Raw genomic sequence first — 24,819 nt, 5'->3', positions numbered from 1 at the left:
CTGGACTCTCACTATTATGTTGGATCCACTATGGACTGGACTCTCACACTATTATGTTAGATCCACGATGGACTGGACTCTCAAACTATTATGTTAGATCCACTATGGACTGGACTCTCACACTATTATGTTAGATCCACTATGGACTGGACTCTCACACTATTATGTTAGATCCCCTATGGACTGGACTCTCACACTATTATGTTAGATCCACTATGGACTGGACTCTCACACTATTATGTTAGATCCACTATGGACTGGACTCTCACACCCTTATGTTAGATCCACTATGGACTGGACTCTACCTGTTACTTTAGCATGTGCCACTTAGTTCATGTGTATTGTTTCTTAGGAGGGAAACGTTTTGTGTTTGCAAATGATTTATTCAGCCAAAAGTTTTAAACGAGCATCTCATCTGTCTTTTCCCTCAGGAGCCGGGACACCAGCATGGCGACTGAGAGCATTGCCGAGCTCCGCGATTGGCTCTTCCTGTTCCTCCTGTGCCTCACCTTATTGGCCGAGGTGCTGGAACTGGCAGCAGCTGCCATCGCTTTGGAAACGGGCGAGGGGGATGAAGGGATAGTTTGCCCCTCAGTCTGCCGCTGCGATGAGGGTTTTGTCTACTGCAACGACCGCGGACTCAGTTTGATTCCACCTTTACCGTTGACGGCTGCCATCCTCTACCTGCAGAGCAATCGGCTGACTAACGCCGGCCTGCCTCAGTCACTGGAGCGCAGTACTTCTATACGAGTTATTTACCTCTACGCCAATCATTTGGATGAGTTTCCCATACACCTCCCACCTTCATTACGGGAGCTCCATTTGCAGGATAATAATATACGAACTTTACCACGATCATCTCTGGCCAAGTTACCGCTGCTGGAGCGTTTACACTTGGATGATAATTCAATATCGACTGTGAGTATCCAGGAGCGCGCCTTTTCTGGGACTCCACGGCTACGACTGCTGTTTCTGTCTCGGAACCACCTGTCAAGCATCCCCGCAGGCTTGCCGGCATCTTTGGAGGAGCTGCGATTAGACGACAACAGAATCAACACCATCCCCACGCATGCCTTCCGAGGGCTGTCCTCCTTGCGACGCCTAGTCCTGGACGGCAATCTGTTAGCTAACACTCGCATTGCAGATGACACCTTTTCCCGCCTCGCTAATCTGACAGAGCTATCGCTAGTCCGAAATGCCTTGCAGTCTCCACCAATCAACCTACCATCAGCTCATCTTATTCGGCTCCATTTACAGGATAACGGGATGACTCACATACCAAGAGGATCACTGGACGGGATGCGGCGCCTGCAGAAGCTAGACCTATCGGGAAACAATCTGACCAGTCTTCCCCGAGGGCTTCTTAAGGACACTGACAGTTTGGAGTTGTTGCTGCTACGAGGAAACCCCTGGTACTGTGGTTGCAACCTTCGCTGGCTCCACGCATGGCTGCACAGCTGGGGGGTTGCTGTAACAGTCAGGGGGTTGACCTGTCTGGGACCTGAAGCGGTGAAAGGCCAGGCCCTTAAAGACCTTACCTATCTGATAGAACAGTGTGAAGGACCACCAGCTGGTCCAGCAACTGGAGTTGGGGTGAATCCATCAGAAAAGGATGGAGGAAGTGAAGATAGTGTTAGAGGGGAGGGGCAAGCTGTGGTTTCAGTTCCCCACGGTAGCACTACCACTAACTCTTTGCCGGTCCCTACCCAAGGTTCCCTTTTCACACTGCGAGCCAAGCGACCAGGCCTGGTTATGCCTCTACCTGCCGCGGGAGAAGGTCAAGTATCCGGAGAGGCCCTCGAGCTGACTGTAAAAGCTCTCTCCTCAGACAGTGTGCTGGTCAGCTGGTTGTGTCCACAGCCAGCACCCTCATTCCGTCTATCCTGGCTGAGGTTGGGATCCAGCGCAGCACTGGGTTCCATCACAGAAACTCTAGTTCCCGGAGAGAGGAGGCAGTACCACCTTACCCAGCTCACACCACACTCACATTATCTCATATGTTTGCTGCCATTACGACAGGAGACCTTTCTGGGCTCCAGCATGGGGACATCTCGGGGAGGCAGCGTTGAATTGAACAATAAAGCTTCTGCCCCAGCCTGTTCTCAAATAGAGACTGGCGAGGCTCTGGTCAACTCCAGAGGAGAGGGGTCAGATAAGGACACACGGGACTCAGAGCTATCAGCCCTGCCCCTGGCAGGCATCATTGGGGGTGCTACAGCATTGGTAAGTCTTCTGCTAATTTTTGGTATTTTCTGCTGGTATGGACAAAGAACAAGTTACAAATCGGGAGACTCAACTTCATACAACAGAGGGCGAGGAGGAAAACATTATGATGACTATGTAGAATCGGGCACCAAAAAAGATAATTCCATTTTGGAAATCCGAGCCCCTCCTACGGGGTTCCAGATGACAGCCATGGCCCATCAGCCTCTGCAGCCCAAACTGGAGGATGTCACCTACATCCACACCATTTTCCCTTCTTCGTCCTCTTCCTCCCATGCTAACGGGACGTACCGCAGCAACCACAGAGCCGGCAGCCTCAACGGCACCATCATCAGCCAAACCAGCCACCACAACGTCACCTACGGCACCAACCGTGGCTACAGAGAGGGCGGCATCCCTGACATAGATTACGCCTACACGTGATGACACGGAGTCGCCGCACTCCCCGAGCCATGAATGCCTGGCGCCATCTCTATGGTGACGACTCCTGTGACCCGCGGCCATTTTGTCCTTGGTTTCCAAAGTACCCTTTGTGCCTAAGATGGTTCAAGTCTGATATGTTTGCTAAGTAGAAGAAACTGTTTTGATTGGACAATGCTCTCCTGTACTCTACGACTGTAAGACACGTTGCAGTAGACTCTTCTTTCAGTGCTACTTATCAATGGTTACATTTTTCTCCTTTGCCTATCTGTGTGTCTTTCAAAACTGCTGTTCTTAATCCACAGTAACTTATTTGAGGTTGATATCCTAGGCATAGCTGATGTAGAAGGCGATATATTTATAATACCAAGGGAAGGCAATTCGTGTGTATAGAGATAGCTCTACGCTCTTTGCTGTGTAGATGAAGGGTAGACAGATGCAGAAATTGACGGTTGTTATAATCCACAGATGACATCCAATCGTGGTTGACATGAAGATACGTGTTCCGATCCCCCGCACGCCCCCTTTTACTCTGGATTACTTCACCCGATTCCATTGTTCCCCCCTTCCTGCCTCTTTGTTTTTAGCCCAGGCTCTTTCCTTTCATTTCTCTCGTGTCGTTTTGTGGCGTCGCGAGTGGAGGACGACTTTGTTCTCGCCAAAAGGAGCTGACAGCATTGATAACAGCTCTGACAAAGACATGAGACACAAACCGCCACATGGGGAGACTAATGAGTGGGGGAGAGAGAGAGAGCGAGAGAGAGCCGGAGTGATGGATAGATAGATGCTTGGATGGAGAGAGCAAACATGAAAGAAGAGAGACGCTGAAGGCTGCCGTTTTGGGAATGAGGGTGAAAGAACCGTGTTGGTTTAAATGCGGAGTCGGAGGATTATGGGAAAGAAACAATAGAAAGGGTCCGGGACAACTTGGGGTGTAACGGTACGTACCTCGGTTTTAAGGTCACGGCGAAGTTCTTTTTACGCAAAATATAAATCTGCTTCGTTTTTTGTGTTTCTCTGGAAAATTGGGAAAAATAAGGAATTTTTCATCTAATGCGCATCACACATTGCCGTTAAAGGGGAACATTATCACCAGAGCTATGTAAGCGTCAATATATACCTTAATGTTGCAGAAAAAAGACCATAACTGATTTCCGAACTCTAAAAGGGTGAATTGTTCGCTATTGGAGCAATGACCTTACACCCGTGACGTCACAACAGGAAGCAATCCATCGTTTTCTCAAACACATTACACGCACCAAGTCAAATCAGCTCTGTTATTTTCCGTTTCTTCGACTGTTTTCCGTACCTTGGAGACATCATGCCTCGTCGGTGTGTTGTCGGAGGGTGTAACAATACTAACAGGGACGGATTCAAGTTGACTTACGTGGAGTGTGCTAATCAGACACATCAATGGTCACGGCATGCTAATCGATGCTAACATGCTATTTAGTCCAGCTGTATGTACATAGTGCATCATTATGCCTCATTTGTAGCTATATTTGTATCCAGCCTTTCCCTCCACCCACATTTAATGCCAAACAAACAAATACCAATCGACGGATTCAAGTTGCACCAGTGGTCAAAAGATGCAAAAGTCCCTCATTTGTTCTGTTCTGTGTGTGGATATCCTGCGACACCCAAAGCAGATGCATTTCCAACAATAAAGTCAAGTAATCACAAAGGTAATTTTTGTTGATGTTATTGACTTATGTGCTAATCAGACATATTTGCGCATGGCATGACTGCAAGCTAATTGATGCTAACATGCTATTTAGGCTAGCTGTATGTACATTTGTAGCTATATTTGCATCCAGCCTTTCCCTCCACCCACATTTAATGCCAAACAAACACATACCAATCGACGGATTGAAGTTGCACCAGAGGTCAAAAGATGCGAAAGTCCCTTGTTTGTTCTGTTCTGTCGTAGCATCGCTATCAGAGATGTGTGGATATCTTGCGACACCCAAAGCAGATGCATTTCCAACAATAAAGTCAACAAAATCACAAAGGTGACTTTTGTTGATGTTATTGACTTATGTGCTAAGACATATTGGCGCACGGCATGACTACAAGCTAATCGATGCTAACATGCTATTTAGGCTAGCTGTATGTACATATTGCATCATTATGCCTCATTTGTAACTATATTTGCATCCAGCCTTTCTCTCCACCCACATTTAATGCCAAACAAACACATACCAATCGACGGATTGAAGTTGCACCGGTGGTCAAAAGAAGCTAAAGTCCCTCGTTTGTTCTGTTCCGTCGTAGCATCGCTACCGACGATAGCGATGCTACAACAGAGATGTGTGGATATCCTGCGACACTCAAAGCTGATGCATTTCCAACAATAAAGTCAACGAAATCACAAAGGTGAGTTTTGTTGATGTTATTGACTTATGTGCTAATCAGACATATTTGCGCACGGCATGACTGCAAGCTAATCGATGCTAACATGCTATTTAGGCTAGCTGTATGTACATTTGTAGCTATATTTGCATCCAGCCTTTCCCTCCACCCACATTTAATGCCAAACAAACACATACCAATCGACGGATTCAAGTTGCACCAGTGGTCAAAAGATGCAATCGTTGGTTAGAAGGCGATCGCCGAATTCGTCCTCGTTGCCGCGGTCTGTCGCAATATGGTTCAATAGCTTTAGTTTCTTCTTCAATTTCGTTTTCGCTCTCAGCCTCCACACTCCAACCATCCGTTTCAATACATGCGTAATCTGTTGAATCGCTTAAGCCACTGAAATCCGAGTCTGAATCCGAGCTAATATCGCTGAACCTTTCTGTTCCATCCGCCATGTTTGTTTGTATTAGCGTCAGGCAATGACGTCACAGGAAAATGGACGGGTGGATATAGGGATGGTGAAAATCAGGCACTTTGAAGCAGTTTTTCGGGATATTGTGTGATGGGTAAAATAAAATAAGCCACTGGGAACTGATTTTTATTGGTTTTAACCCTTCTGAAATTGTGATAATGTTCCCCTTTATATCAAAAGAAGAATACATGGGTTGTACTTGTATAGCGCTTTTCTACCTTCAAGGTACTCAAAGCTCTTTGACACTATTTCCACATTCACCCATTCACATTCACACACTGATGGGCGGGAGCTGCCAAGCAAGGCCCTAACCACCACCCATCAGGAGCAAGGGTGAAGTGTCTTGCTCAAGGACACAACGGACATGACGAGGTTGGTAGAAGGTGTGGGTTGAACCAGGAACCCTCAGGTTGCTGGCACGGCCACTCTCCCAACCGCGCCATGCCGTCCCCCTAAATAATTCCTTGTTCTTCTTCATGAAAATAACAACGGCCTGATCCACCAGGAGTGCTAAACAGCGTGTGCAACTATAAAATTGTGTGTACTACTAGCAGGATTGTCGCGGGTGATCTGCTAAGACTGCTTGCGCAATTGCAAAAATGGTGCAGACCATCCATCCATCCTCAATCCGGAATCGGGTCCAGGGAACAACAGCTCCACCAGACACCCCCAGACTTCCCTCTCCAGAGCAACATTAGCAACTTCCTCCTGGGGGGTTCCCGAAGCGTTCCCAGGCCAGAGAGGAGATGTAAACCCCCATCTGGTCCTTGGCCTGCCCCAGGGTTTCCTCCCAGTGGGACGTGCAACGAAGACCTCCCTGGGGAGACGCTCGTGAGGCATCCGCCCGAGATGCCCGAACCACCTAAGCTGGCTCCGTTCCAAGCGAAGGAGCAGGTGCAGAAGGTGCAGACCGCCCGATTTTAATGAGGATTCTGCGTCTACTGCCGGCTGTCACCATGGAGACGGTCATTTCCTACGCATTGTGCGCCGACCTGTGGTGTTTTGCTGGGTTCTTCAACATGCAGCACCTTTTCTGGGCAATACAGAAGAGCCATCTAGACGGCAAAACCTCTTTGTAGCACACGGAAGACTGCATGACCGGCAATAACTGTGGCGATGCACTGGAATGATCCAGACACAAGAAAATGCACGTCGCAAGAATTTTTATTTAGATATTCAATACATCTGCTATATGAAAAAGCTAACATTAGAAAAAGTCCATCATCTTAAATATGGAATTGCTAGAGCGTCAAATATTTGTGTTTGTCGACACAAGAACTGAAGGTTCTCTCTCTCCATCGTCTATCAGCGAAGGCTTTCCAGCCATTTGTGCGTAACTGTGCCAGCATGTACCTTTCTAACAAGCTAAATATAGGCTGCATGGTTCTCGCCCGTAAAAGGGTGGAATGCTATCTCCGGGGATGCGGAGGAGATCTCGCCCCATGTGAAGGAGTTCAAGTACATCGGAGTCTTGTTCACGAGTGAGGGAAGAGTGGATCGTGAGATCGACAGGCGGATTGGTGTGGCATCTTCAGTAATGCGGACGCTGTATTGATCCGTTGTGGTGATAAAGGAGCTGAGCCGGAAGGCAAAGCTCTCAATTTACCGGTCGATCTACGTTCCCATCCTCACCTATGGTCATGAACTTTGGGTTATGATCGAAAGGACAAGATCACGGGTACAAGCGGCCAAAATTAGTTTCCTCTGCCGGGTGGGGGGTCTCTCCCTTAGAGATAGGGTGAGAATCTTTGTAATCCGGGAAGAGCTCAGAGTAAAGCCGCTGCTCCTCCAAATGGACAGGATCCAGATGAGGTGGTTCGGGCATCTGCACAGGATGCCACCCGAACACCTCCTGTTTCGGGTACGTCCGACCGGCAAAAGGCCACGGGGAAGAACCAGGACACGTTGGGAAGACTATGTCTCCCGGCTGGCCTGGGAACGCCTCGGGATCCCCCGGGAAGAGCTAAACGAAGTGGCTGGGGAGAGAGAAGTCTGGGGTTCCCTGCTTAGGCTGCTGAGCGGACAATATCTACCTTCCCATCCTCACCTATGGTCATGAACTTTGGGTTATGACCGAAAGGACAAGATCACAGGTACAAGTGGCCAAAATGAGTTTCCTCTGCCGGGTGGCGGGTTTCTCCCTTAGAGATAGGGGGAGAATCTCTGTCATCCGGGAAGAGCTCAAAGTAAAGCTGCTTCTCCTCCACATGGAGAGGAGCCAAATGAAGTTATTCGGGCATCTGCTCAGGATACCACTCGAACTCCTCCCTAGGGAGGTGTTTAGGGCATGTTCGATTGGTAGGAGGCCACGGAGAAGACTCAGGACACGTTGGGAAGACTATGTCTCCCGGCTGGCCTGGGAACGCCTCGGGATTCCCCGGGAAGAGCGAGACGAAGTGGCTGGGGAGAGAGAAGTCTGGGATTCTCTGCTTAGGCTGCTGAGCGGACAATATCTACCTTCCCATCCTCACCTATGGTCATGAACTTTGGGTTATGACCGAAAGGACAAGATCACGGGTATAAGTGGCCAAAATTAGTTTCCTCTGCCGGGTGGCGGGTCTCTCCCTTAGAGATAGGTTGAGAATCTTTGTCATCCGGGAGGAACTCAGAGTAAAGCCGGTGCTCCTTCACATGGAGAGGAGCCAGATGAGGTGGTTCGGGCATCTGCTTAGGATGCCACCCGAACACCTCCTGTTTTGGGTACGTCCGACCGGCAAAAGGCCACGGGGGAGACCCAGGACACGTTGGGAAGACTACATCTCCCGGCTGGTCTGGGAACGACTCGGGATTCCCCGGGAAGAGCTAGACGAAGTGGCTGGGGAGAGAGAAGCCTGGGATTCCCTGGTTAGGCTGCTGAGCGGACAATATCTATGTTCCCATCCTTACCTATGGTCATGAACTTTGGGTTATGACCGAATGGACTAGATGACGGGTACAAGCGGCCAAAATTGGTTTCCTCTGCCGGGTGGCGGGTCTCTTCCTTAGAGATAGGGTGAGAATCTTTGTCATCCGGGAGGAACTCAGAGTAAAGCCGGTGCTCCTCCACATGGAGAGGAGCCAGATGAGGTGGTTCGGGCATCTGCTCAGGATGCCACCTGAACACCTCCTGTTTTGGGTACGTCCGACCGGCAAAAGGCCACGGGGATGACCCAGGACACGTTGGAAAAACTACATCTCCTGGCTGGCCTAGGAACGCCTCAGGATCCCCTGGGAGGAGCTGGACCAAGTGGCTGGGGGGAGAGAAGTCTGGGCTTCCATGCTTAGGCTGCTGAGCGGACAATATCTATGTTCCCATCCTCACCTATGGTCATTAACTTTGGGTTATGACCGAATGGACTAGATGACGGGTACAAGCGGCCAAAATTGGTTTCCTCTGCCGGGTGACGGGTCTCTCCCTTAGAGATAGGGTGAGAATCTTTGTAATCCGGGAAGAGCTCAGAGTAAAGCCGCTGCTCCTCCAAATGGACAGGATCCAGATGAGGTGGTTCGGGCATCTGCACAGGATGCCACCCGAACACCTCCTGTTTCGGGTACGTCCGACCGGCAAAAGGCCACGGGGAAGAACCAGGACACGTTGGGAAGACTATGTCTCCCGGCTGGCCTGGGAACGCCTCGGGATCCCCCGGGAAGAGCTAAACGAAGTGGCTGGGGAGAGAGAAGTCTGGGGTTCCCTGCTTAGGCTGCTGAGCGGACAATATCTACCTTCCCATCCTCACCTATGGTCATGAACTTTGGGTTATGACCGAAAGGACAAGATCACAGGTACAAGTGGCCAAAATGAGTTTCCTCTGCCGGGTGGCGGGTTTCTCCCTTAGAGATAGGGGGAGAATCTCTGTCATCCGGGAAGAGCTCAAAGTAAAGCTGCTTCTCCTCCACATGGAGAGGAGCCAAATGAAGTTATTCGGGCATCTGCTCAGGATACCACTCGAACTCCTCCCTGGGGAGGTGTTTAGGGCATGTCCGATTGGTAGGAGGCCACGGAGAAGACTCAGGACACGTTGGGAAGACTATGTCTCCCGGCTGGCCTGGGAACGCCTCGGGATTCCCCGGGAAGAGCGAGACGAAGTGGCTGGGGAGAGAGAAGTCTGGGATTCTCTGCTTAGGCTGCTGAGCGGACAATATCTACCTTCCCATCCTCACCTATGGTCATGAACTTTGGGTTATGACCGAAAGGACAAGATCACGGGTATAAGTGGCCAAAATTAGTTTCCTCTGCCGGGTGGCGGGTCTCTCCCTTAGAGATAGGTTGAGAATCTTTGTCATCCGGGAGGAACTCAGAGTAAAGCCGGTGCTCCTTCACATGGAGAGGAGCCAGATGAGGTGGTTCGGGCATCTGCTTAGGATGCCACCCGAACACCTCCTGTTTTGGGTACGTCCGACCGGCAAAAGGCCACGGGGGGGACCCAGGACACGTTGGGAAGACTACATCTCCCGGCTGGTCTGGGAACGACTCGGGATTCCCCGGGAAGAGCTAGACGAAGTGGCTGGGGAGAGAGAAGTCTGGGATTCCCTGGTTAGGCTGCTGAGCGGACAATATCTATGTTCCCATCCTTACCTATGGTCATGAACTTTGGGTTATGACCGAATGGACTAGATGACGGGTACAAGCGGCCAAAATTGGTTTCCTCTGCCGGGTGGCGGGTCTCTTCCTTAGAGATAGGGTGAGAATCTTTGTCATCCGGGAGGAACTCAGAGTAAAGCCGGTGCTCCTCCACATGGAGAGGAGCCAGATGAGGTGGTTCGGGCATCTGCTCAGGATGCCACCTGAACACCTCCTGTTTTGGGTACGTCCGACCGGCAAAAGGCCACGGGGATGACCCAGGACACGTTGGAAAAACTACATCTCCTGGCTGGCCTAGGAACGCCTCAGGATCCCCTGGGAGGAGCTGGACCAAGTGGCTGGGGGGAGAGAAGTCTGGGCTTCCATGCTTAGGCTGCTGAGCGGACAATATCTATGTTCCCATCCTCACCTATGGTCATGAACTTTGGGTTATGACCGAATGGACTAGATGACGGGTACAAGCGGCCAAAATTGGTTTCCTCTGCCGGGTGACGGGTCTCTCCCTTAGAGATAGGGTGAGAATCTTTGTCATCCGGGAGGAACTCAGAGTAAAGCCGGTGCTCCTCCACATGGAGAGGAGCCAGATGAGGTGGTTCGGGCATCTGCTCAGGATGCCACCTGAACACCTCCTGTTTCGGGTACGTCCGACCGGCAAAAGGCCACGGGGATGACCCAGGACACGTTGGAAAAACTACATCTCCCGGCTGGCCTAGGAACGCCTCAGGATCCTCTGGGAGGAGCTGGACCAAGTGGCTGGGGGGAGAGAAGTCTGGGCTTCCATGCTTAGGCTGCTGAGCGGACAATATCTATGTTCCCATCCTCACCTATGGTCATGAACTTTGGGTTATGACCGAAAGGACAAGATCACGGGTACAAGTGGCCAAAATGAGTTTCCTCTGCCGGGTGGCGGGTTTCTCCCTTAGAGATAGGGGGAGAATCTCTGTCATCCGGGAAGAGCTCAAAGTAAAGCTGCTTCTCCTCCACACGGAGAGGATCTAGATGAGGTGGTTCGGGCATCCGCTCAGGATGCCACTCGAACTCCTCCCTAGGGAGGTGTTTAGGGCATGTCCGATTGGTAGGAGGCCACGGGGAAGACCCAGGAGACGTTGGGAAGACTATGTCTCCCGGCTGGCCTGGGAACGCCTCGGGATCCCCCGGGAGGAACTGGACCAAGTGGCTGGGGAGAGGGAAATCTGGGCTTCTCTACTTAGACTGCTGCCCCCGGGACCCGACCTCGGATAAGCGGAAGAAAATGTATGGATGGATGGATGAACTATCATTTTATTTTTTAGTAAATGAAGGTTTCTTCCGCATGAATAATAATTCCAGTTTGTAGCCCGGTTCCCCATCCCAACACTCGTCTTTGTTTACATGCTGCAGATGAAATGTTCCCATTCAGAACTCTCTAAAGTTTTTTCAAAGTTTTCACTCCTGGATGGCGCCACCACGACTCCGGCTTGTCAGGACTTGGAATAAGGAGAGGACTCAGATGCAGAGATGAGGTTCTAATAAAGCTTTTATTTTGAAACCACATTTAAACCTCCGGACCCAGAGTATTACGCACTTAATGATTAACAAAAAAGTCAGCGGAAATAATTCCGGAAATAGATAAACCAAAAATCACTCCAGAAATAGTAGGAAAAAAATAACTAAAGGACGAACTATCATTAAAGTCGTATTTACTATAAAAAATAACACAAAGCGCTCCAACAGGAGGAAGAACAAAAAGTGCTAAAACTTTATACTTACCGCATTTCCTTGAATTTCCGCCGGGTTTGTAATATGCGCCTGGCTTGAATTACTACCGGGTCAAACTCGCTCCCCAAATTTCTTAGCGCATGCTTACTTTTACTGCCGAGTGACGCTTCCCCTGTCATCTTTTTCAAAATTTTATTTAAGTATTTATTGCTTTTACTGTGTGTAAACCAGGGGTCTTGTTCTACAGCCATACAGATCACACTGATGGTTGTGATATAAAACAACTTTAACACTCTCACTAATATGCGCCGCACTCTGTGAACCCACACCAAACAAGAATGACAAACACATTTCGGGAGAACATTGGCTCTATAACATAATAATAATAATAATAATAATGGATTAGATTTATATCGCGCTTTTCTATTGTTAGATACTCAAAGCGCTCACAGAGAAGTGGGAACCCATCATTCATTCACACCTGGTGGTGGTAAGCTCCATATGTAGCCACAGCTGCCCTGGGGTAGACTGACGGAAGCGTGACTGCCAGTTTGCGCCTACGGCCCCTCCGAAACACCACCAATCGTTCATTCATCATTCATTCACCAGTGTGAGCGGCACCGGGTGCAAGGGAGAAATGTCCTGCCCAAGGACACAACGGCAGCGATTTGGATGTCAATAGGTGGGAAGCGAACCTGCAACCCTCAGGTTTCTGGCACGGCCGCTCTACCCACTACGCCATGCCGCCCCCAAATATTATAAATGCAACATAACACTTACCCAGAATGCCATGCATCTATGACTCTTGGCTATATTATACACCCCGCTAGCACCAAACCCCTTCCCCCTAGTCTCCGTGCGTCGGTTGAGGTGGGCGGGGTTTCGGTGCTAGCGGGGTGTATAATATAGCCAAGATTCATAGATGCATGGCATTCTGGGTAATTCTTATGTTGCGTTTATAATGTGTTACAGAGCCGATGTTCTCCAGAAGTGTGTTTGGTGTGGGTTCACAGAGTGTGGCGCATATTAGTAAGAGTGTTAAAGTTGTTTATATCACAACCATCAGTGTAAAAGGAATGGCTATTGACCCAGTATACATTGCAATCTCGTATGAGAAATGTGTTTGGTGTGGGTTCACAGAGTGTGGCGCATATTAGTAAGTGTTAAAGTTGTTTATATCACAACCATCAGTGTAAAAGGTATGGCTATTGACCAAGTATGCATTGCAATCTCGTATGAGAGGCAGGGAAATGCATGCGTCCGGCTGGCACGCAGATAGCATGTTGTAGAGCAGTGGTCCCCAACCACCGGGCCGCGGCTGCCAATATTTTTTATTTTTTTATTTTTTTTAAATCACACTCAATTTTTTACTACATGCCATTGGTAAGCGCAGGGTTTGAGAAGAGGTTTAAAACCATTAGCGCCTGCTTACTTTTACCGCATGCCTTGAATAAGTGCAGGAGTGAGAAGAGGTTTTAGATTTATTAGCGCCCCGGCGGCTATTCAAGGAAATACGGTAATAAAGATAAACAAAAAAAATCACTCAATCTTTGAGGAAGAAAGGAAAAATTACAAAAACTCACCAAATAGGTTGGAGGAAGGATAGAATAACGAAGGTGGCTCAAAGGAGGAAAAAAAGTACAATTCAAAGAGAATTCTTGTTCCAAGGAAGTAAGCAAGGCATGGATGCAAACATGGACACGAAAAATCCAGACAATCTGGCACAAGACAAGGGGAGGCATGAGCTTAAATAGGACATGATGGTAATGGGAAACAGGTGGAAACAATCAAGGGTCAGGGATGACGTCAGACTGCTGACACAAAAGGAATTGCCTGTGATCTGAAACAATAAGAGTTGCTTTCAAAATAAAATATGCAAATCACAAGACAGAAAAAGACAAGACTTCCTCCGGCTCGATGCACGTCTGCGCGAATATCCTCCCTGTTAATAATTGCCTCTACAGTACCCCCCAAAAAAAAAAAAAATCTCATTTCAAATTAATGTACCGTTGCACCTCCGAGTCCAAAAAGCATGAAAATGTGAAAGGATGCCTCCACCCCATCTATGGCAGCACGTTAAATCCACTTCTCCACAGATGATTGCTCCAGTTGTGGAATACGCTCCCGATCCAGCATGACAACAAAGCTTAGTTTAGGTCTCCAACTCCTCGGGAAAACAGCATTTTATTTTTTTACATGAATCTTATAATCTCCACTGATGATAATAATAATTAAAAAAAAAACTTGAGCTTCTTAATATAGTCACCCCAATTATCCTCAAGAGAACGGTTAAAACCACTGAATTTTTTGCAGCTCATTATTTATTAGTGGAAATTGAAACCCCAGCATTTTAATCAAGCCTGTGCAAAAACTGCCTCATTAAGAGCAAAATGAAATGTGGATTTTAAACCGAGAAAGTAAAGCTGAACTAGCTCTGATTTGTATTTTTTTATGGGTGACGGTCTAATTATCATATCATCTAACACAGATGACACAAAAAATATAATTTGGAATCATCAGGACAGTTAAATTATTCCTCATATGTGGTGGAATCTATTAAAAATAAATGTCTTGGACTTCAGAATAGGACAAAGAAGTAAAACATAGTGTCAGATAAGAGAAAAACATTGGAAATGTATAAAGGTCACGTTGAAAAAAAAAAATAATAATAAAGTTGTTTTTTCCTTTTTTTATAGAAAAACAATGTAGAAAAATGGAGTTGCAATAATTTAAAGTGAAGAAAGTCGTCTAAGAATAAAGCGGATTACTTGAGGAAATGAAAAAGAATATTGAACGAGAATTGTGGTGTGAATGCAAAATAGACTTAGACCAACTTTAATGACCACAAGAGAAATTGTTTGACAGTGAATTACAAAAGGAAGGAAAAGGAGAACTAGACGTTAAAAAAAGAAAATGAATAAAATTAGACGTTTTTTTTTTTTTTGTTCCCACTGATGGAAATGTCTTGAAATACACACTAACACACCTGAGTGAACAGGTAAGTGGAGGCAGGCTCAATCCATTCATTACTTTGTGGGTCCTCGGCCTGGAAGACGTTAAAGATCCCTATTTAACGTATTTGTTTTTTAACTTTTTATTTTATTGAAGACCCCTCTTCTTTTTTTTCAATTTAATTATTTTTTAATTTTGAATTTTCTGAAGATCCCTCTCTTTCTTATTTATATATACCGTATTTCCTTGAATTGCCGCCAGGCATATATTATGCGCCTGCCTTGAATTACTGCCGGGTCAAATGGCATAAAGGGAAGAAGACTAAGAGCTATTCCGTTGGATTTAAGGTCCAAGCTTACATCACTCTCAAATGTTTACTGCATGCTTTTGGTAAGTGCCGGGGTGAGAAGAGGTTTTAAAATAATTAGCGGATGCTTACTTTTACCACATGCCTTTGGTAAGCGCAGGAGTGAGAAGAGGTTTTAAATTAATTAGCGCCCCGGCGGCAATTCAAGGAAATACGGTATATATATTTATTTATTTTTTATTTATTTATTTATTTTTTTGAAGAACCCTCTTTTTTTATGTATTTATTTATTTTTTATTATTTTGAAGAGCCCTCTTTTTTTATTATTATTTTTTTACTTTTTTTTTTTTGAAGACCCCTTTTTTTTATATATATATATATATATGTTTTTTAAGACCCCTCTTTTTTTAAATGTATTTATTTTTTAGTTTTTGAAAACCCCTTTTTATAATTGTTTTTATTTTTTTAAGACCCCTTTTTTATTTATTTATTTATTTATGTAGTATATTTATTTTTTATTTTTTTTTAAGACCCTCTTTTTTTTAATATTTTATTTATTTTGTATTTAATTTTTTTGGAGACCCCCTTATTTTTTGAAGACCCCTCTTTTTTAATTATATATTTTTTAAGACCCCTCTTCTTTTTTTAAAATGTATTTAGCTATCCATTTTTAATTTTTAAAGACACTTCTTTTTTTATTTTTATACATATATATATATATATATATATATATATATATATATATAACATTTCTTTTTTTTTAAAGACCCCTCTTTTATTTATTTATTTATATATTTTTTAAAGACCCCTCTTCTTTTTTTTTTTTTTTTTTTATTTATTAATGTTTTTTTGTTTTTTTTGAAGACCCCTCTTCTAAAAACAACATATTTTCTGGAAAAATCATTTTTAAAAAAACTGAGTTTTTTCCTGGTCATATACTTTTATTCCAATAATTTTCCAAAACCCCCAAAATGAGATCCTACATCTCCCATTTTCAATTATTTTTTTTTTTTCTTTTTCTTTCCAGCGTGGCCCTGGCGGCAGGATATAAAAAACTGATTTTTTCCTGGACATACAAAAGAATGCTTAACATAAAAAAATATATTTTTTAAATGAAATGATGTTTCCTGGGTGAGATAAATAAAGCTGGCCATGACTCAGGGTCTGACATCCAGTTTTGAGGGCAGCGAAGAGGACTCAGTGTTGACACGTGTAGACCAGGACAGTCTGACCGCCACACTGTGCACTGTGCAGGGGGCAGCAGGGGGGGGGGGGGCTATATGGGGGGGGGCAGCAGCTGCTTCCCAAAAGCCCCCAGCACTAAAGAAAAGGACAAGGCGATGTTGGCAGAGCTCCTGTGTTGTTGTTGTTGTTTTCTAAACGTCTGCACTTGTTTGGGGGGGCGTTATGTTCCATAGCACTTTCCCTCCTTTAAAACCCTCATTCTTTCAAAAAAACAAACAAAAAAAAAAAAGTTACCCTCTGATGTGATGAAAAGAAGGATGTTTCTGTATAAACAACACTTTCTCCACTCTGTTGTCCTTTTCTTTTTTCTACAGGAATGAATACAGAAATAAAGAGTCGTTCAAAGAGAAGCCAGCGTGGTGTCTGTGGGCGCGTGGGGGGGGGGGGGGGGGGGGGGGGGGGTCTCCCTCCAAACACTCAAAGGGCCCGCTGGGGATAGTTAGCGCGAGGACGACCTCGTTAAATCCCACACGCTCCGTGAACGCGTGTTAGATGAACATTTTTAAAAAAGAGCGGACACATCCAAGCAAGGACATTTGTGTTTGTTTGCTGAGATGTGTTCGTTTGCTGAGAGTGTTTTTTTGCTGAGAGTGTTTGTTTGCTGAGAGTGTTTGTTTGCTGAGATGTGTTTGTTTGCTGAGAAGTGTTTGTTTGCTGAGATGTGTTTGTTTGCTGAGAGTGTTTGTTTGCTGAGATGTGTTTGTTTGCTGAGATGTGTTTGTTTGCTGAGAAGTGTTTGTTTGCTGAGATGTGTTTGTTTGCTGAGATGTGTTTTTTTGCTAAGATGTGTTTGTTTGCTGAGATGTGTTTGTTTGCTGAGATGTGTTTTTTTGCTAAGATGTGTTTGTTTGCTGAGAGTGTTTGTTTGCTGAGATGTGTTTGTTTGCTGAGATGTGTTTGTTTGCTGAGATGTGTTAACGCCGGGGAAAGGGGGCGTCCACTTCATGGCAAGAATGTTGGCCTCTTGCTGGATCAATGTAGTACACCTAGTCCCAGTGATGGCACACCTTCTCCTGGTGATGGCACACCTAGTCATAGCCTACCTAGACCCAGTGATGGCACACATTGTCCCGGTCATGGCAAACCTAGTCCCGGTGATAGCACACCTAGTCCTAGTGATGGCACCCCTTGTCACGGTGATAGTACACTTAGTCCCGGTGATGGCACACCTTCTCCTGGTGATGGCACACCTAGTCATAGCATTCCTAGACCCAGTGATGGCACACCTAGTCCCGGTGATGGCACACCTTCTCCTGGTGATGGCACACCTAGTCATAGCATTCCTAGACCCAGTGATGGCACACCTAGTCCCGGTGATGGCACACATAGTCCCGGTCATGGCAAACCTAGTCCCGGTGATAGCACACCTAGTCCCGGTGATGGCACACCTTGTCCTAGTGATGGCACCCCTAGTCACGATAATAGTACACCTAGTCCCGGTGATGGCAGACCTATTCCCGGTGATGGCACACCTAGTCCCAGTCATGGCACACCTAGTCCCGGTGATAGTACACCTAGTCCCAGTCATGGCACACCTAGTCCCAGTGATAGTACACCTAGTCCCAGTGATTGCACACCTAGTCCCACTGATGGTACACCAAGTCCCATTGATTGCACACCTAGTCCCAGTCATGGCAAACCTAGTCCCAGCCATGGCAAACCTAGTCCCAGCCATGGCAAACCTAGTCCTAGTGATGGCACACCTAGTCCTAGTGATGGCACTCCTAGTCCTAGTGATAGCACTCCTAGTCCTGGTGATGGCACACTTAGTCAGTAATGGGAAACCAAGTCCCAGTGATGGCACACCAAGTCCCGGTGATGGCACAACTAGTCCCAGTGATGGCACACCTAGTCCCGGTGATGGCACACCTAGTCCCGGTGATGGCACACCATTCCCGGTCATGGCAAACCTACGGTGATAGCACACCTAGTCCTGGTGATGACACACCTAGGCCCAGTGATAGCACACCTAGTTCCAGGGATGGCACACATAGTCATAGCATACCTAGTCCCAGTGATGGCACACCTAGTCCCAGTCATGGCAAACCTAGTCCCGGATATGGCACACCTAGTCCCGGTGATGGCACACCCAGTACCGGTGATGGCACACCCAGTCCTGGTGATGGCACACCCAGTCCCGGTCATGGCAAACCTAGTCCCGGTGATGACACACCTACTCCCGGTGATGGCACACCTAGTCCCGGTGATGGCACACCTAGTCCCAGTGAAAGTACGCCTAGACCGAGCGATAGCACACCTAGTTCCAGGGATGGCACACATAGTCATAGCATACCTAGTCCCAGTGATGGCACACCTAGTCCCGGTGATAGTACACCTAGTCCTAGTGATGGCAAACCTAGTCCCGGTCATAGCAAACCTAGTCCTGGTGATAGCACACCTAGTCCTGGTGATGACACACCTAGTCCCGGTGATGGCACACCTAGTCCCGGGGATGGCACACCTAGCCCCAGTGATAGTACACCTAGACCGAGCGATAGCACACCTAGTTCCAGGGATGGCACACATAGTCATAGCATACCTAGTCCCAGTGATGGCACACCTAGTCCCAGTCATGGCACACCTAGTCCCGGTGATGGTACACCTAGTCCCGGTGATAGTACACCTAGTCCCGGTGATGGCACACCCAGTCCCGGTGATGGCACACCTAGTCCTAGTGATGGCACACCTAGTCCCGGTCATGGCACACCTAGTCCTGGTGATAGCACACCTAGTCCCAGTGATGGCACACCTAGTCACGGTGATGGCACACCTAGTCCCGGTCATGGGAAACCTAGTCCTGGTGATAGCACACCTAGTCCCAGTGATGGCACACCTAGTCCCGGTCAAGGCAAACCTAGTCCCGGTGATAGCACACCTAGTCCCGGTGGTGACACACCTAGTCCCGGTGGTGACACACCTAGTCCCGGTGATGGCACAGCTAGTCCCGGTCATGGCAAACCTAGTCCTGGTCATGGCAAACCTAGTCCCGGTCATGGCACACCTAGTCCCGGTCGTGGCGCACCTAGAACACCTTTTTAACAAGTACTGTATACACAACCACTACTACTTCTGAACAAGTACTGTATACACTGCCAATACCACTTCTGAACAAGTACTAGAGACTACCACTACCACTTCTGAACAAGTACTGTATACACCCCGACTACTACTTCTGAACAAGTACTGTACAAACCACTACTACTCCTGAACAAGTACTGTATACACAACCACTAATACTTCTGAAAAAGTACTGTATACACTACCACTAATACTTCTGAACAAGTACTGTATACACTACCATTACTACTTTTGAACAAGTACTCGATACACAGCAACTAATACTTCTGAACAAGTACTGTATACACTACAACTAATACTTCTGAACAAGTACTGTATACACTACCATTACTACTTTTGAACAAGTACTGTATACACTACCATTACTACTTTTGAACAAGTACTCTATACACTACAACTAATACTTCTGAACAAGTATTGTATACACTACCATTACTACTTTTGAACAAGTACTGTATACACTACCATTACTACTTTTGAACAAGTACTCTATACACTACCACTAATACTTCTGAACAAGTACTGTATACACTCGCATTACTAATTCTGAACAAGTCTTGTATACACACCACTACTACTTCTGAACAAGTACTGTATACACTACCACTACTACTTTAGAACAAGTAATGTATACACTACTACTAATACTTTTGAACAAGTAATGTATACATTACTACTAATACTTTTGAACAAGTAATGTATACACTACTACTAATACTTTTGAACAAGTAATGTATACACTACTACTAACACTTCTGAACAAGTACTGTATACACTACCATTACTTCTTTTGAACAAGTACTGTATACACTACCATTACTTCTTTTGAACAAGTACTGTATACACTACCATTACTACTTTTGAACAAGTACTCTATACACTACAACTAATACTTCTGAACAAGTACTGTATACACTACCATTACTACTTTTGAACAAGTACTGTATACACTAACATTACTACTTTTGAACAAGTACTCTATACACTACCACTAATACTTCTGAACAAGTACTGTATACAATACCATTACTAATTTTGAACAAGTACTCTATACACTACCACTAATACTTCTGAACAAGTACTGTATACACTAGCATTACTAATTCTGAACAAGTCTTGTATACACTACCACTACCACTACTACTTTAGAACAAGTAATGTATACACTACTACTAATACTTTTGAACAAGTAATGTATACACTACTACTAATACTTTTGAACAAGTAATGTATACACTACTACTAATACTTTTGAACAAGTACTGTATACACTAACATTACTACTTTTTAACAAGTACTGTAGACACAACCACTTCTACTCCTGAACAAGTACTGTATACACTACCACTAATACTTCTGAACAAGTACTGTATACACTACCATTACTAATTCTGAAAAAGTCTTGATTACACACCACTACTACTTCTGAACAAGTACTGTATACACACCCACTTCTACTTCTGAACAAGTAAAGTATACACTACCACTACTACTTTAGAACAAGTACTGTATACACTACTACTAATACTTTTGAACAAGTACTGTATACACTACCATCACTACTTTAGAACAACTACTGTATACACTAACATTACTACTTCTGAACAAGTACTGTATACACAACCACTTCTACTTCTGAACAAGTAAAGTATACACTACCACTACTACTTTAGAACAAGTAATGTATACACTACTACTAATACTTTTGAACAAGTACTGTATACACTACCATCATTACTTTAGAACAAGTACTGTATACACTAGCATTACTACTTTTTAACAAGTACTGTACACACAACCACTTCTACTTCTGAACAAGTACTGTATACACTACCACTAATACTTCTGAACAAGTACTGTATACACTACCATTACTAATTCTGAACAAGTCTTGTATACACACCACTACTACTTCTGAACAAATACTGTATACACACCCACTTCTACTTCTGAACAAGTAAAGTATACACTACCACTACTACTTTAGAACAAGTAATGTATACACTACTACTAATACTTTTGAACAAGTACTGTATACACTACCATCACTACTTTAGAACAACTACTGTATACACTGACATTACTACTTCTGAACAAGTACTGTATACACAACCACTTCTACTTCTGAACAAGTAAAGTATACACTACCACTACTACTTTAGAACAAGTAATGTATACACTACTACTAATACTTTTGAACAAGTACTGTATACACTACCATCACTACTTTAGAACAAGTACTGTATACACTAGCATTACTACTTTTTAACAAGTACTGTACACACAACCACTTCTACTTCTGAACAAGTACTGTATACACTACCACTAATACTTCTGAACAAGTACTGTACAAACCACCACTACTTCTTCTGAACAAGTTCTGTATACATTACCATCACTACTTTAGAACAAGTACTGTATACACTACTACTTCTGAACAAGTACTGTATACATTACCACTACTAGTAGTGGTAATGTATACACTATCATGACTAGTAATGGTAGTGTATACACTATCACGACTGGTAAAGGTAGTGTATACACTATCACGACTGGTAAAGGTACTGTATACACTATCACGACTAGTCATGGTAGTGTATACACTCTCATGACTAGTCGTGGTAGTGTACACACTACCACTACATGTTGTGGTAAAGACAGCCATGACATTATGTTTTTTATAAGGGTACGTCCACTTTTGCCCAGGACGGTAAATAAGAAGTGGAGATGTATCGGTGCAGTTTTCGGCCACCGGGTCTGGGTGGGGGTGTGACAGTGTACGCGGGCGGGAGGACCGCCGTCTGTCGGCTGGCTTTGGTGAGCTGGCGGGTGTTTAGCATTCTGCTGGATTGGGGACAGATGCTAGTCCCCCCCCCCCACCCCCCCCCCACACACACACCACCACCACTACCCCACCCTACATATGGCGGAGGCCAGAACAGATTGGGAGGATGCTTAATGATGCTGGAGGCTCTGCAAAGACCACACACACACACACCGTTCACCCCCGTACACCACCCTACACCACCCGTACACCACCCGCGTGGCCCAGGTGTCGCCGCCAGGTTTTTCTCTTTGCCTTAGGGTTAATGAACCATGAAGGCAGACGTGCTGGGGAAGCAACGTCCTGTGTGGAGGATGGACTCCTTGCAATAATTTCAATATATATATATATATATATATATATATATATATATATATATATATATATATATATATATATATATATATATATACATATATATATGTATAGCTAGCAATATTCTCAAGATTTACTAAAGCTTAAGGAGACCAGCCCTCACAATGCAATAATAGCAGCATCAAAAAGCGGTCTGAAAATCAAAGAAAAAGAGTCAGCTTATTTAGTGCGAAAACAGGCCCTCTCGCCCAGAAAGCAATGCAACCTTTTTGTTCTAAACCAGGGGTCACCAACGCAGTGCCCGCGGGCACCAGGTCGCCCGTAAGGACCAGATGAGTCGCCCGCTGGCCTGTTCTAAAAATAACTCAAATAGCAGCACTTACCAGTGAGCTACCTCTATTTTTTTAATTTTATTTATTTACTAGCAAGCTGGTCTCGCTTTGCTCAACTGTTTTTAATTCTAAGAGAGACAAAACTCAAATAGAATTTGAAAATCCCCCAAAAATATTTTAAAGACTTGGTCTTCACTTGTTTAAATAAATTCATTTTTTTTTTTACTTTGCTTCTTATAACTTTCAGAAAGACAATTTAGAGAAAAAATACAATTGATTTTAGGATTTTTAAACACATATACCTTTTTACCTTTTAAATTCCTTCCTCTTCTTTCCTGACAATTTAAATCAATGTTCAAGAAAATTAATGTTTTTTTTGTAAAGAATAATAAATCACTTTTAGTTTAATTCTTCATTTTAGCTTCTGTTTTATTATGATTGAAATTCAAACTAACTATTCTGGCAAATATAGAAAATTCGTAGAATCAAATTGAAATCTTATTTCAAAGTCTTTTGAATTTCTTTAAAACATTTTGTTCTGGAAAATCTAGAAGAAATAATTATTTGTCTTTGTTAGAAATATAGCTTGGTCCAATTTGTTATATATTCTAACAAAGTGCAGATTGGATTTTAACTTATTTAAAACATGTCATCAAAATTTTAAAATTAATCTTTATCAGGAAAATTACTAATGATGCTCCATAAAATATTTTTAAATTTTTTTCAAAAAGATTCGAATTAGCTCGTTTTTTTTCTTCTTTTTTTCGGTTGAATTTTTAATTTTAAAGAGTCGAAATTGAAGATAAACTATGTTTCAAAATGTAATTTTCATTTTTTTTCCTGTTTTTTCCTCTTTTAAACTGTTCAATTAAGAGTTTTTTTCATCATGTATTCTCTACAAAAAACCTTCCCTTATAGGAAAAAAAATGTACGACAGGATGACGGAGAAAAAAACATTTTATATATATATATATATATATATATATATATATATATATATATATATATATATATATATATATATATATATATATATATATATATATATATATATATATATATATAAGTCACTACACCGGTATGTTTTGATGCTCTCATGGTGAGTTTAGAGACGGATATAAGTAAGAACTTGACACTACTTTATATTAGAACTGGCAACAGTGGAGGATGAATGTCACATAACAAGAAGATAGAAGAAAAGAAGAAGATTATAGACTATGGAGTCAGCATGGACTACAGTGACGGATGAGCGGAAACATTCTCGACTCAAATACACATCAGCAGGTGCCAGAAGGTAAGAAAAGTTGCTTTCGCATAACATTGAGAAACAAAACAGCAGATAATGTCTACCATTTTGCGGTCTTTATACACACACCATAATAATAATACTGGTATCTCTGACTATGGTAACAGTAAGTTGCCGACATTCCATCTAGCGGTGAAGCTTCAAATTCCTATTAAAACATTTTGATGGATTTTTGAGCACCTTGTGTAATGTTCTATGTTTTCAATGGAATATTTCAAGTTTTGGTGTTGCTTACTGGCGTCATATTGCAGTCCACACGTATCTCTTATGTGTGACTGCCATCATATTGCAGTCTACACCAATCTCTTATGTGTGACTGCCATCATATTGCAGTCTAGACCTATTTCTAATGTGTGACTGCCATCATATTGCAGTCTACACGTATCTCTTATGTGTGACCGCCATCATACTGCAGTTGACACGTATCTCTTGTGTGATTGTCATCATATTGCAGTCTACCTTATCTCTTATGTGTGACTGCCATCATATTGCAGTCTACACGTATCTTTTATGTGTGACTGCCATCATATTGCAGTCTACACCAATCTCTTATGTGTGACTGCCATCATATTGCAGTCTAGACCTATTTCTAATGTGTGACTCCCATCATATTGCAGTCTACATGTAGCCCTTATGTGTGACTGCCATCATATTGCAGTCTACACGTATCTCTTATGTGTGACCGCCATCATATTGCAGTCCACACGTATCTCTTATGTGTGACTGCC

The 24,819-nt window shown here is 44.3% G+C and overlaps 2 protein-coding genes across 2 annotated transcripts in view; both read left to right on the top strand.

Moving 5' to 3' along the window:
• The window catches only part of flrt1b (fibronectin leucine rich transmembrane protein 1b), a 162,278-nt gene extending 150,301 nt beyond the window's left edge, over positions 1 to 11,977 (top strand). Inside the window, exon 3 of the mRNA XM_061900188.1 lies at positions 432 to 11,977. Within this exon, the coding sequence (XP_061756172.1) occupies positions 448 to 2,646 (2,199 nt within the window). The 5' untranslated portion in view covers positions 432 to 447 and the 3' untranslated portion in view covers positions 2,647 to 11,977. The remainder of the gene's footprint in view (positions 1 to 431) is intronic.
• A 4,166-nt stretch (positions 11,978 to 16,143) lies between these two features.
• LOC133552461 (mucin-1-like) lies at positions 16,144 to 18,013 on the top strand. The gene is made up of 2 exons (XM_061899656.1): positions 16,144 to 16,232; positions 17,218 to 18,013. Exons 1-2 carry the CDS (start codon positions 16,144 to 16,146, stop codon positions 18,011 to 18,013), a joined length of 885 nt encoding a protein of 294 aa, XP_061755640.1.
• The last annotated feature ends 6,806 nt before the right edge of the window (positions 18,014 to 24,819 follow it).

This window comes from Nerophis ophidion, linkage group LG05 (assembly GCF_033978795.1).
Source record: "Nerophis ophidion isolate RoL-2023_Sa linkage group LG05, RoL_Noph_v1.0, whole genome shotgun sequence".
NCBI lineage: Eukaryota > Metazoa > Chordata > Actinopteri > Syngnathiformes > Syngnathidae > Nerophis > Nerophis ophidion.
This window is presented reverse-complemented; position numbering and strand designations above follow the sequence as displayed.